The 13802-nt window shown below is 37.3% G+C and overlaps 2 protein-coding genes across 6 annotated transcripts in view; one reads left to right on the top strand and one right to left on the bottom strand.

Moving 5' to 3' along the window:
* The window catches only part of LOC139962202 (uncharacterized), a 34864-nt gene extending 29260 nt beyond the window's left edge, over nt 1-5604 (bottom strand). The window contains exons 1-3 of one of the 3 annotated variants that reach the window (XM_071962194.1): nt 5374-5604; nt 2599-3380; nt 1538-2317 (exon numbers count right to left, since the gene is read on the bottom strand). In XM_071962194.1, coding sequence (XP_071818295.1) covers nt 1538-2317; nt 2599-3358 — 1540 coding nt within the window. In that variant the 5' untranslated portion in view covers nt 3359-3380; nt 5374-5604. Of the gene's footprint in view, nt 1-1528; nt 2318-2598; nt 3381-5373 lie in introns of all 3 variants that reach the window. The other 2 variants (XM_071962195.1, XM_071962193.1) reach the window with 2 other exon arrangements.
* LOC139962208 (tRNA-dihydrouridine(20a/20b) synthase [NAD(P)+]-like) overlaps nt 1-13802 on the top strand; it is a 50775-nt gene that overhangs the window by 32543 nt on the left and 4430 nt on the right. Inside the window, exons 1-8 of one of the 3 annotated variants that reach the window (XM_071962206.1) lie at nt 5649-5782; nt 6701-6848; nt 7274-7300; nt 7758-7852; nt 8944-9019; nt 9779-9820; nt 10357-10494; nt 11513-11721. In XM_071962206.1, the coding sequence (XP_071818307.1) occupies nt 6769-6848; nt 7274-7300; nt 7758-7852; nt 8944-9019; nt 9779-9820; nt 10357-10494; nt 11513-11721 (667 nt within the window). In that variant the 5' untranslated portion in view covers nt 5649-5782; nt 6701-6768. Of the gene's footprint in view, nt 1-5648; nt 5783-6172; nt 6307-6700; nt 6849-7273; nt 7301-7757; nt 7853-8943; nt 9020-9778; nt 9821-10356; nt 10495-11512; nt 11722-13802 lie in introns of those variants that run through there. The other 2 variants (XM_071962208.1, XM_071962207.1) reach the window with 2 other exon arrangements.

The raw sequence follows: 13802 nt of genomic DNA on the forward strand, positions 1-13802 counted from the left end.
TTTTACCCTACTTTTACCGCGGTAATACCATGGTAAAACTGTGGTTAATTTACCGTAGTAAATGTACCGCACTTTTACCCTACTTATACCGTGGTAATATCATGGTAAAACTGCGGTAAATTTACCGCGGTAAATGTACCACACTTTTACCCTACTTTTACCGCGGTAATACCATGGTAAAACTGTGGTAAATTTACCGTAGTAAATGTACCACACTTTTACCGCGGTAAAACCATGGTAAAACTGCGGTAAAATTACCGCGGTAAATGTACCCCACTTTTACCCTACTTTTACCGCGGTAATACCATGGTAAAACTGTGGTAAATTTACCGTAGTAAATGTACCACACTTTTACCGCGGTAAAACCATGGTAAAACTGCGGTAAATTTACCGCAGTAAATGTACCGCACTTTTACCCTACTTATACCGTGGTAATATCATGGTAAAACTGCGGTAAATTTACCGCGGTAAATGTACCACACTTTTACCCTACTTTTACCGTGGTAATACCATGGTAAAACTGTGGTAAATTTACCGTAGTAAATGTACCACACTTTTACCGCGGTAAAACCATGGTAAAACTGCGGTAAATTTACCGCAGTAAATGTACCGCACTTTTACCATACTTTTACCGCGGTATTACCATGGTAAAACTGCGGTAAATGTACCGCGGTTGATTTTACCACAATTTTACCACACATTTACCCTATTTACCACACATTTACCATAGTTTACCGCGGTAAAATTAGGGTACATTTTTTGCTGGGAATGGTAATTGTTGTATACCATACATGCAGCCATCATATCAAATGGGGTCAAGTTTAATATGATTGCACCCAGATTCACTGGAAAAATAATAGTTATTATTTATTCAAGAACATATACTGTACCATTAATTATATGTGCCAAGCTATAATTATGTAATAGAAGGTTCTATACATATTGTAATTAATATACATTGTATTGTAATTCTGACCTCATAGAAAATAAAGAAGACAGTTATACTCTGGCTTTTTACTTAGAAACTTGTGTCTGCTTAGTTCTTTACTACCCAAGCCTTAAAACCTCCAGTAATTTCTAGTTACTGTACCTTTTCCAAGACCCAAATGAGTGCTAGTGTCGGCTTACTTTATTCCCATGGTGGAGTGGCCTGGCCTAAGGTGGGCGTGTATTTACTTGGAATTTTTCTGAAACCCTTGGGGGAACAATATGTTACACAAAGCTGTCCCTTAAAAATGGAAACCTATTTGTGTGTATCATTAAAATTAACCAAGCAATGCATCAATTAAATTAGAAATTGAGTATAACAAAACTGTGAAATACTAAGTACAGTATATATAGTAAACTACAAATCTTTAATGCACGACATGTTACAGTTGAACATTTATGGCCAATGATGAGAAATGGACATATGGGTGACCAAGGAAAGCAAATAAGTTATTCCAGTGATTCCTATTAGTTAAAGAGTAAAGTTTACTTTAAAGGATAAATAAAAGAAGCTGCAGTCAATATTGCAAAATAAACAAACCTGCTGTACCATGACTTTGGATTTTCATGTCACCCGGGAGGATGGAGGCTTCTTTCAGTTGAGTTCGCCACAAATGTGATTGATGCAGTTGAATCTTGTCTGCTGTAACTTTAAAAAATTTCCTTAGCGAAGAAACGAATTGAATGAAAGACTCTTGATTGCACATGAAGAGCTGCTTTTCGTCTCTGCGAAGGAGGTTCCTGGAAAACTCGTAGGCAGCAAATACTGTGCATGTTCCACTGCATAGGTTGAGAAAATATTTCAGTTTGTGACAAAAAGATTCTATACTTTTACCCTCAAACTGGAAGAAAGAGTTGAATGGAATGGCCAGGGGTCGACATTTTACACTACGTAGATTGCCACCCTCAGATGACACACAGAATATATTACTGTGGTTGAGCAGTGATTGAGAAAGTTCACTGGGGTTCCTTCCAAACATATCTCTCTCCTGTTCAGATCCTAACACATTGAAATGATAGCTAATCTTAGCTAAGTGCACATTACCAAGTTTATTATTGACAGCAATTATGAAATGTAATTTGGTCAAAGCAGAGCATTTCACATTATTATAAATGGAGATGAAATCAGGGGAATTCAAAAAGCCATTTGGAGGAGACTGGCAAAACATTTCTCTGAGAGCAATAGCATGTGTATCAGGTTTTCTTGATACCAATTCTGCTATGAAACATTTCCAGGATAATGGTCCATCTTGTAAGATAGCTTTGAAGAGACTAACATCATCTTCATCAAAGACATCCAGCAATTCTTTCTGACTGAGCCCATTGCCATCTGTAGAGAATACAGAATGAACATGCTGTACAATATGTTGTATATGTTTACTACTTCAACATCCAAATTTGTAAATTCATGTTATTAACTCTTTGCCAACCAGCCTAGATGCAATATACTGATTGAATAGTTTTTAAACTGTCTAATTTCCCCTCTCAACATCAACCCACAGATTGAATGACTCCTAGTCTGTAACCATGACAACTAAGAGGATGGGGCAGATACAGATGATCTTTTAATCTACCTAAAGTTTTCAATCATAAAAACAACATATGACTTACCATTAGGGTTTGCTTGATTTTGCACCTTTGGTGATCGTGACAGCGCAACAACACTTTCATCTACATAAATTGAAAGGCACTGGAGTTTTAAAGCCTTGACAAAGTCATCTGTCGTATTTCTGGAGAAGTGAACTTTTTCTGCTTTGGTCAAGAAGCAACAAGAATATTGCAAAGCTGATTTAACATCAATGCTGCCATGGCAGAGAAACAGAAAATATTTCAGTTTATACAATGCAGATGCCTTGGTATCGTTTTCAGATCTGAAGAAAGATTGATGTCGGTCAGCAATTCCTGGTTTTAAAACTATTTTCATGTAATTGATTTTCTGTTTGGTCAATGAAGTTAAGACAAAAGTATCTTCATAAATTAACATTGACTTGGCCAAGGAAACTTCATTATGACCAAGTTCATCTTTTTCTTCCTGTGAGGCGGCTACCTGGAAGTAATGGCTGGCTGTGGATAATTTTCCTTCGTTTAACTTCTCATTGACGACCACAGCCAACTCTAACTTCAGTAATGCAACATTTCTTGGGGTGTCCAGAGCAATGAAGTCCCTAGAACAAAGTATACCATAGACAGATGTTTTGCAAAGAAAATCTTGAACTGACTGGTAATTGACTGATGGATCTCTCTCCTCATACAATTTCCCAAACGTCTCCCATGACAATGGTTGCCCCTTTTCTGTCAAAATTTGTCGGACAACTTCTGTCTGTTCAGTATGGGAAGCAGCATCTTGTGAGCAATTCCCACTTGCCATCATGCTTATGGTTTAAGTCTGTGTACTGGGGAAGACAAAATTAATATCAGACCTGTCAACCTGTTTGACCCCCAAATAGGGAGAATAACATTTCTCAGGGCCAAAAAATAGGGAGAACAAGGGGAAAATAGGGAGGTTGGTAATTTTCAGCTGAAATGATATAAATACTCCTAAATAAGTATAGTCTACTTATGCAATACAATGAGAGAATCATCCAATCAGTGTTTCTTGTAGTTTACAGCAGCTCGCTTCGATTTCTACAGGGTTTCTTTCATGTGAAACAGGGAACAGTGGACTAGGTACTGTGACTTCGTGGAGTATGCTAGATAGAGTCCCATCAAGCTTGAGACTTAACCGACTGTCTGTCTTGTTCTTGAGAACTACACTGAATAGCCTTTCCTGTTCAGCGTTACTGTGGGGAATTACTAAGCATGGGAATAATTGTTGGCTATTTTCAGAAATGTCGCAAGTGATGAAACATTAAAAAACCGGGAGAATAGAATATGAAACCGGGATGCCGGGAGATTCAGGTAAAAATTGGGAGTTTCCCGGTAAAACCGAGAGAGTTGACAGGTCTGTAATTTGATAAGGCATTTTACATATATATTGCATTTAATACCAGAAATCTAAGCCAGTATGTGTTATAACTGGCAGTGAGTCCTCAATTCCTGTAGGCCTACATGGTTACAAATATTAGAATTAAAAGTAGAATTGTACACATGAGGAATACCATTTTACAAATATCCTCCTGTGGAAGAGTCACTTAAATAAAATTAGTGCCTACAAGAGTCAGTAACTAAAACTGGAGGGGATGGGGGGGGGTGGGGTTTGTATTTGATATTGTGCCCCCCTCCCACCCTCCAGAAAGTGGGGGAATGTTCCCCTGTCCCACAAGATTGACACCCCTGAGTTGTGTATGTTCAAATGGGGGTGTTACTAAAACGAATGACAATTGCGTTACACATAACGAATGACAATATGTTGTACACACTAAAAAATTGCGTTGACTAAAACGAATGACAGTGAATGACAGCACAGACATTTGCTTCAACCGGAGTCACAGTTCAGACTTTGTGGGTATATTAAAGCCACGCAAAACTGTCGGAAAATCGGGGTTAAAATCGCAAAAAATTCGAGTTGACATTTTGCGACTGTGACCAGTGTTTTTGGAAATTCTTGAGCAAGATGTTTGACTTGCCCTGTGGGATTTTACCCCATGAACTTAGTTGAATTGAAAATATTTGTTGCTGTAAAAAAATTATTGTTTTTATTACCCCCCCCCAGGGCAAGGGGGAAGTCGCCCCCCTGGCGGAGGTTCTTTTCCCCGACTGATCATAAAGGTGGGGGCCTTTTCTCTCTTATCTCTTCCGACCACCGTCCTTCGTTGTCATTCGCTGTCATTCTCGAATGATAATTAACCCTGTAAAAAGTCAATTGTCATTCGTTTTAGTTTGTCCTTTCAAATGGGTTCTCCCTTTCGGACCAATTTCAGTCTACCATCCCAGTTTGATTGTCAGCGTTTACTGACGTGACATGAACAATAACTTCTATTGGAAAATAAAAAAAAACTTTCTGTTAGTCTGCAAATTGTTCTGTGACTTGTGAGTTGATCATTACAAACATTTTACCTTGCTAGGTAAAGCTATTTATTCGTCAGGTGAAAGTGTATATTTGAAACAAAAATTGGTACTAATTTAGAATCCGTACCATCCGATGCTTATATCCCAATAATCCTATCATTCACGCGATGCACCTATTCACTGACGTTCAGCCGGATTATACAGTTGTTATTCTGCCGATTCGAGGTAAGCTTTCCCATTCATATGGTACGGATTCTAAAGTTAGGCCCACAAATTTATTGAGTGAGTTCAGTCAGAAGGCGCTCCGACGATTGCCGCGCAGTATTACACATTTTATTTAGGATAGGCCTATCTACTGCATAGCAAAAGTCGGTCAGCATAGGCTTGTTTTGACATTATAATGTAATATTAAATAGGCTAGCATGATTATAATATTACCATAAACATAACCGCTTTGCTTTGTGCACACACTACGAAACTTAGCCTTCAGTGGGTCATAGCTTCTCACAGACATCGGACATATCTACAAAGGTTGGACTCGACTTCCATTTTATGTAACATGGTCTTCATATTTTCCCTAACATTTTGAGGTAAATTGTCCATACGGATTTATGTCTGCAGTTTACATCGTTCATGTGATTATCGCGAAAGCCCGGTACCGTTGCTATTTTTAGTTTTTGGATTTCCCCTTCATTTGGCCGAGGTGGTACGCATACAAAATATCTCGTACGATCATAAGGAGATTCAGTTCAAAGCCACTTGCCACATCTGGGATCTGATTTGTTCGTACCAGACAAATGAAGGAATTGAATGGTATTTGTGTTGCGAAGAAGGCTTTTAATCTCGTGTAAGTTTAATTTGAGGTATCCTAAATTTACTAAAAGTCCAGAACATCACAGTTGTCTATGAGATTACAATACTGGATCAACTTAGGTAGGCAAGGTAATAACTAATATTGGTTGTCTACTTTCTCTCGCAAAACTAGTCCCTATAATATTTGCTATGTTAGATCTGTAGCCGTATATATAGTTAGAGTTGGTTAGACTTAGAGAGTATGACCACTCTTTGTAGCATGGTGGACTCAGTTATGATTTTGAATTAGTAAATTTACCCACAGCCAAATAAAATTATCCACTTTTTAAATATCTAGCTTTTGCAATGTCTTAACCATATTTTATTTAACTATTTTTGACGAACTTCTAATCAATCACTTATCTCCTGGCATTTATTTAATCAGTATAGCATACAGCTTGTTCTGTATACTATTTGCACCTCTAGCCCTCTCCCGACCATCCCAGAATCTGCATGAGCAAAATTTAGGTCAGACTAAATAAAGCAGCATGGGGTTCCATATCTTTGTCCAACCACCAGGTCAGTATAACTAGGACAAATGGTCATCGGAATTGGCTCATGATCTCTGCCTGGTAACTATATGAGGGGAAATTTCCACTCACTGTTCCAAGATAACTAGGTGGATAATATGCCATACTTTTTCAAATGTCCACATCAATTGGACAAATAGATGGATAGCAGAGATGGAATCTTATGCACTTTTGAGGTGGGGGGCGGGGGGAGCGGGGGGGGGGTTGGGGGAAGTGAAGGCTGTCGAATTGACCTTTCAATAATTGTTGGAGAAAGCACGTACTTTTATAACCGCTTCAATATCATGACATAGTTCAGTCTATGATAATGTTATATACCATGCTCTCATGATTGATTTAAACATACATGTTTATATCAGCTTTCTCCTTTCATCTAACAACAGGTTCGCCTGTTGACTACATACATACCATATGCTGAAGTATATTAATTACCCTACAAATTTCTTCAAACATGGAGAGAAAGACAATGTCAGAGTTGATGAAGGATAAGCCATTTCTTTACATGTGTGCTCCAATGGTGCGATATTCAAAGTAAGTGGAAATAACATATACAGTAGCAATTAAATGATTAAATCAGCAGTGAACAATAGTGATTGATTACACTGGATGATTATACCTGAATTAAATTTTCTACACATTGTTTACTTTCATTTAAAACTTAGGTGATAGATTTTTGATTTGCTGAGTGAAGATTTAAGTTTATTGAAATGTGGTCAGTAAAGTCTTATTTTGTATTGAACATTTGAAGGCATACTAACTGGAGGACTCATGAATATCAGTACAGAAGTTTATTTGGCCCATTACGAAATTGGTCAAAATACCAAAAGTGTTAATTAAGTGAAGAACTTGATAATTTGATATGACATTCTTGTGCTCACAAGTTAGCATAGAATGTGGTGATGTTTTTGGATGTGAATCTATTAATTGATTACATTTTCTTGGTTCTTTGTTTACAGGTTAGCCTTCAGAACACTTGTGAGAAGGTAACAAGACAGTCATATTTATTTTCCTTTTTTTTTTGTGGTTGTGTGGTTTGTTTGCAATTTTATGGATGAACAGAAAAACCTTGATCAGCTGTAGTAAATGTATGTTCTGTATTAGGACTTGAGATAAACGTTTTCAGGAGGGACACTGCCAAAATAGACATTGATGAAAGTGATAACCTGGTCTGAAGTAGCTAGCTTGGAGGCCAGCATATTTCAAAATGGGAATAGTAAAAAAAAATATAAAAAAATCTGCAACATTTTTAGAAGTGAATGAATAGGAAATCTCACTACTTGACCCCTACAAGGGATATTGTCTCAGTAGCAGTAGAGAAATGGTTGTGACATTAGAAATTTAGATACTCTGTTTTACATGCAGTAATAAAGATCAGATTTGGGTTATTTGTACATTGCATAGCACTCATGGACAGACCTTTTCCTAATTGTTTCCGTTTAGGTATAACTGCGATCTTTGCTTCACACCAATGATAATCTCAGAATCTTTCGTTAAATCACAAAAGGCAAGAGACATCGAGTTTATGACAAATTCAGGTAAGTCGGAAGCCAGTTTATATCAGTTACTCTCCAAGTCACAAATAAAAAAGGTTTGAAGGAATGATGGAACAACTCCTTTGGCTTTTGTAGAAAATATTTCTTCGATATCTTGTGTGCTAGGTAGCCCTTGTGATATCACCATGACAACTTTGTAAGATGGCCGCCAGTATTTGATGAGGAGTATTTATAACTGCTGCAATCATGATGGTGTGCATGTATTAATTGTGAATGATGCCTTACTTTGTAAACATACTCAAGATGGGAAAATTGGATGACTCTGAAACTTTGTATGGTGCATTCCCCAAAATATGAAAAGGTGGGAACACAAAATCTCAAAATGGGAAATTTGGTTGGATATCATCCTTTGCAAGCTGAGGCCCCATATTGGTTCGAGGAAGCCTTTTGTTTTCAGTGTAAAGGTCATGAGAGGTCAGAAGGTGAAAAAAATGTAAAACAAAATCTCAATCAAGTGAATCTCCCATGGACCTAAATACCTCATGAGGATAACTCATAATGAGCCCCCCCCCCATACAAAACCATCTTATTGTGTATAGTGAAGGTCATATGAGGTCAACAGGTGTCATAAAATTACAACTGTTGAAACACAGCATCTTAACAAGGGAATCATCTGAGAAACTTGGAATTCTAAAAGAAAACAACAAAGTGTCATTGATACGTCAGTTCATGTGGCATTTCTGATTTCTTTTATAAATTGTTAACAAATAGGGCATTCTGATTTAAATATTTTGTTTCAGAATGTAATTCCAAACATTTTGGAACAGCAATGAGGCAGTTCAGTTTGGTTGACTTGTTAATAATCCATTTTCTATTGTATTGACAGAAGTTTGAAAATTCTTGCCAAAATCTTACCAAACTGACTCAGCCCTATATTTCATGCAATTATTAATTAGAGCTTCGACCTATTCTGTATGAAATTTTCTCACTCACAGTTACACAATTTAGTTTACAGCTGCTTTCCCACTGCATGGTCAGTTGTTACAGGCTCATACCCCTTCCACCCCACCCTTCCTCCCTTTTCTAATTTGTTAAAGGCTTAGTTCTGACTGAAGTTCATGTTTTGCACACAGGTGACCAGCCCTTAATTGTTCAATTTGCTGCCAGTAATGGGAAAGATTTTGCTGATGCAGCAGAACTGGTTGCCCCGTAAGTATCTTCTTTAAAAAAAGTCCAAAATAATAATTTGTATGTTATATGTTGTCTTATCCCTTGACATAGCAGCATTGATCTTCCTACTGTATGTAAAGCATACAGTACTTAACTTTTGCCATTTTCACTTGCAAAAACATGCAATAACAGTTTCTTATTTGATAGAGAGTTTGGCCTTGTGGAACTGAAGGGGTAGGCAAATATTTTGTTACTAGCAATCACCTACACATTCAGTTTTCCCATTTGTAATTGTTATTTTAAACAAGAGATGATAGTCTGTATCCTTGTGCAACATCTTTTCTTACATGGTATTGCTTTATCTGTTGTAATGGATGATTCCTGTTTGTCATCTGTATGAAGACAATCAATGGACTATGTGTGGTTCTGTAGGAAATCTATTAGAGTGGATTGGTTGTCCTAGAGGAACATGCATTGTATGCAGGTTATATGCCAAGCATTTAAAGCTCATTTGGATTGTCTCTCATTTTGCTGCATTCTAAAGACTATTTAAAAGTACATTCTTGAAGGTTCCTACCCTCCACAATATTTCCAGAAATTAGAAAAAAAATATCCCATGGTGGATTGCAGTCAAATACCTTCTCACGTTTCAGCATGAGTGACTATTGGTTTGACCTATATCGACATGTGTTTAAATGTTGTATTCTGAATTCCTTGAGTTTGTTCTATTCGTGTCTCATATCTACTTTTGTTTATCTTCAAACTTTTACAAAAGCTTTAAATCTTCATTTCCTCCAGGTATGTCCAAGGAGTGGATCTCAACTGTGGCTGCCCACAAAGGTAATTAAGTCTTGATTTCTATGTTGTAGCTTTTCCTGTATTGTGCCCATGGCACTTTATCATGAGTAACATGGCTGGTTCAGTTCACATTCTTTGCTGTGCCTTCACTGGATTTTGCTTTTTTAGTAAATCCTTCTACATTTTGCCCTGAGCACTTTTCAAATCAACACTGCAGCTAAATGATAGACAGTTTCTGTAGAAACATATATTTGAACTATTTTTAAATGAAAATTGTTTCACTGAGCAAGATCTTTTGTTTATTGATGAAAGCTATCCTTGATATAAAATACCATGCATTAATTTATAAGTTTGATGTGTGCCTTCAATTTAATATCACCATCAGTGGCAAAACTTCGTTAACTTATATGTTGTGAGTTGAGTTTGTACATGTGACGTCACATGTCAAATCATGATAAATTTTTAGAAAGCCAGTCAGACTGCCTAGCACAGTACTTTTGTAAAAAGTTGAATGAATATAATTTAAATATAAGATTCTGGGAGAACTTATTTAAGACTTATGTTGTGTTTGTAAACAGGTGGGCAATGGCAGAAGGATATGGAGCTTGGTTGATAGATCATCCTGAACTGATCAGTGATGCTATAAAAATGACCAAAGCTAGAGTGAACAGCGACTTCACAGTATCCATCAAAATTAGAATTCATAGTGACTTAAGGTAAGTGCAGGTGTTTTTTACTTATTTCATTCAACAAATGTGATCTGATTTATGGATTTGATGATCAAGGTTCGAGGATATTTACGGAGACACAGACCCAATCATCATCTTTAGCTTATAGGACAGAGATCTTTGTAAAGAACGGAACCCGCAAAACGGCTAAGAAAAATCTTGCTCCGTTTGGGAGGTATCGTAGTTTCCAAGTTGTGTCTGGGAGCTGTTATTTTTGTAAATTTGTGATGGCATAGTGTCATTAGGATCTCAAACTTTTGACTTTCTCTATGTTCACACTGTAACTAATGTCATCAGTAGGTCATGTAAACAATTTGAGCATTTCAGATTCATTATTTTCAAAACCAATCTCCATTACAGAAAATAAAAACTGCAGTAAATAAAGAAATACATTCAAACAAAAACTTGAATCATTGTGGCTCGATGACATCATGTGTAGACTTGATCAAGTCTTCTGCCCTGTGTGTGAAGGAACATTAAACATGTGGTATCTAGAATAAGAAAAAGAGATTTCTTAGCTGGTTGGAGAAATTGTTCATGATAGTAATCCCTATAGCAAAGACCAATAGTGATGGCAGGGTTTGTGTCCCCTTTTAGGTTCAGCAGCATTGTTCCACATATGCAAATAAATCTAATAATTGTGATTGTTGTTCACATTTCAACCATGATATTACAACCACTCTCCAAGATTTTTCTTTAACATATATAGTTCATTTTCTAGTTTTAATGCTCCTTAAATGGCTGGTAAATACTGGTTGTGGCTACTGGCCTAGAACTGTAGTATTCAAACTATAGTCGAAAACGACAGAAAGTTGAGGGTTATGCCCAGTAGCCCTACCCTTATTTTAGAAATGAAATCTTTAATCTTTCCCCAAAAAAAAGAAAAGAATTGGTGCTTCATGTAATGCTAACTGGAGATCACTGTCCAGCTGGGAGCATACTCTAAGAATGCAAGTCATGCCTAGTCAGTTTCCATAGCGACCTATTTGTTCTAACTTTTCTACAGGAAAACTGTTGACATGTGTCAGATGGCTGAGCATGCTGGCATCTCATTTCTTACAGTCCATGGTAGAACTGCCAGGCAGAGAGCAGAGCCTGTAGATATTGAAGCTATAAGGACGATCAAAGACAGTGTAAATATACCTGTGTTTGCCAATGGGGATGTCAGATCTGTTGAGGATGCACAGATGTTCAGAGAGAAAACTAGAGTGGATGGTAAGGAAAATGCAAAACTAGTATCTGGAAAATAAAACTTGATAAGTTACATTAAGCAATGTCCATCAGTGTTAAGTGCTAAGCAATAGCTGACCACTGGTCAATTGAAAACTTGGGTTCTTTAGACTTTTAGGTTGTTATAGAAGTTTCATTGAGATCAAAATAAAACAAAACTGTTAGCGAACTGCTTATCCACTAAAGAGCCTGTGTAAGAGAATGTGTAAAAAGAAAAGAGGGCAGGATGTTTCGATCCTAGCAGGATCTTCTTCAGGGGCTGAATGACAAATTACAGTAACAGAAGGGACAAATACACACACAGAATACAGACAGGTTAATGAGCAGGGTGAACACAAAAGAGATAGATGTAAGAGGATTAGTAGACAAGGGATGGAGAGAAGAAAGATTTGATCCAGCAGGATCTTCTTCAGGGGCTGAATGACAAGTTACTGTAAGAGAAGGGACAAATACACACACAGAACACAGACAGGTTAATGAGCAGGGTGAACACAAAAGAGATAGATGTAAGACAAGGGATGGAGAGAAGAAAGATTTGATCCTAGCAGGATCTTCTTCAGGGGCTGAATGACAAATTACTGTAACAGAAGGGACAAATACACACACATAATACAGACAGGTTAATGAGCAGGGTGAACACAAAAGAGATAGATGTAAGAGGATTGAATGGACAAGGGATGGAGAGAAGAAAGATTTGATCCTAGCCGGATCTTCTTCAGGGGCTGAATGACAAATTACTGTAACAGAAGGGACAAATACACACACATAATACAGACAGGTTAATGAGCAGGGTGAACACAAAAGAGATAGATGTAAGAGGATTGAATGGACAAGGGATGGAGAGAAGAAAGATTTGATCCTAGCCGGATCTTCTTCAGGGGCTGAATGACAAGTTACTGTAACAGAAGGGACAAATTCACACACAGAATACAGACAGGTTAATGAGCAGGGTGAACACAAAAGCGATAGATGTAAGAGGATTAGTGGACAAGGGATGGAGAGAAGAATGAAACCAATAGGAGGAAGAGGAGAGGTAGGAGATAAAACTGTAGAGGGACAAAGAGAGGATTAAGGAAAGAGGGTAAACTAGAGAAGGACAAAGACAGAAAAGTGTGGAGAAAAAAGGCTGTAAGAGAGCTATGAGAAGAGGGTGACAGTGGTAAACAAAGGGAGATGGAAGGGAGAAGCAGAGGAAAGGTTAGTCATGTCTTTCCTGAAGGTTGGGCCCATGAGGTTGAATGGTGTGAAGGCGTTGCATCCACAGCCTCTCTCTTCTGATTCGTACTAGGTCAGGATGGCTACCTAAGATTCAATCCCCCAAGGGCCATGTCATTAATGGTATGGTTGGGAAGGTTAAAGGGTGCTCCAAGTTATATTGAGCTAACATAGAGGTGCAAAGATTAAATTTTGATACTCTGTGATGTAAAGAATGTATCTTTGTAATCATTAACATGTATATGTTATGCAGAATTACTGAGCAGGATGTCCCAAGTGATATCTATGTAACTAGTCATAGAAGAGCAGGATTAATCCTGCTCATATGCATAGACTCTGCAGATTGCAAACGTGAACCTAGTGTCACCAACAAGAGCAGGGTACAGTTTGGTGTGTTCGAATAGAGGCTATCCGACCAATATAAAGACACAGTACAAGAAATTCAACAACATATTCAAGTATAAGCTTGATAATAATGTAATTCTTCAAAGTTACACAAAGTTTTGTCTTTCTTTAATTAATAATTGAATATAACTCTAAATTATCATTACCTTTGATTCCAATATTAACCAGATATGAGTATGGAGTTGAGGTACTATGCAAAGTTGACACCCTTTACACAAGATAAACAAATGTTTGGTGTTTCTGCATAGATTGTGTTTTACAAACTGTAACACTTACTCAATACCCCAGCGGTGTGTTTACCCTAGAATAGCTAGGTAATACCTCATACGTAGAGAATGTTGATTTTACAACATAATATTAAGAGTGGTTTCTTGTGAACACAATATTAAGAGTTTAAAGTTCAATGATGTTCCATTGTCCAACACTTCTCAGTATTTGTTTAGGTT

This window comes from Apostichopus japonicus, chromosome 20 (assembly GCF_037975245.1).
Source record: "Apostichopus japonicus isolate 1M-3 chromosome 20, ASM3797524v1, whole genome shotgun sequence".
NCBI classification, from domain to species: Eukaryota; Metazoa; Echinodermata; class Holothuroidea; order Aspidochirotida; family Stichopodidae; genus Apostichopus; species Apostichopus japonicus.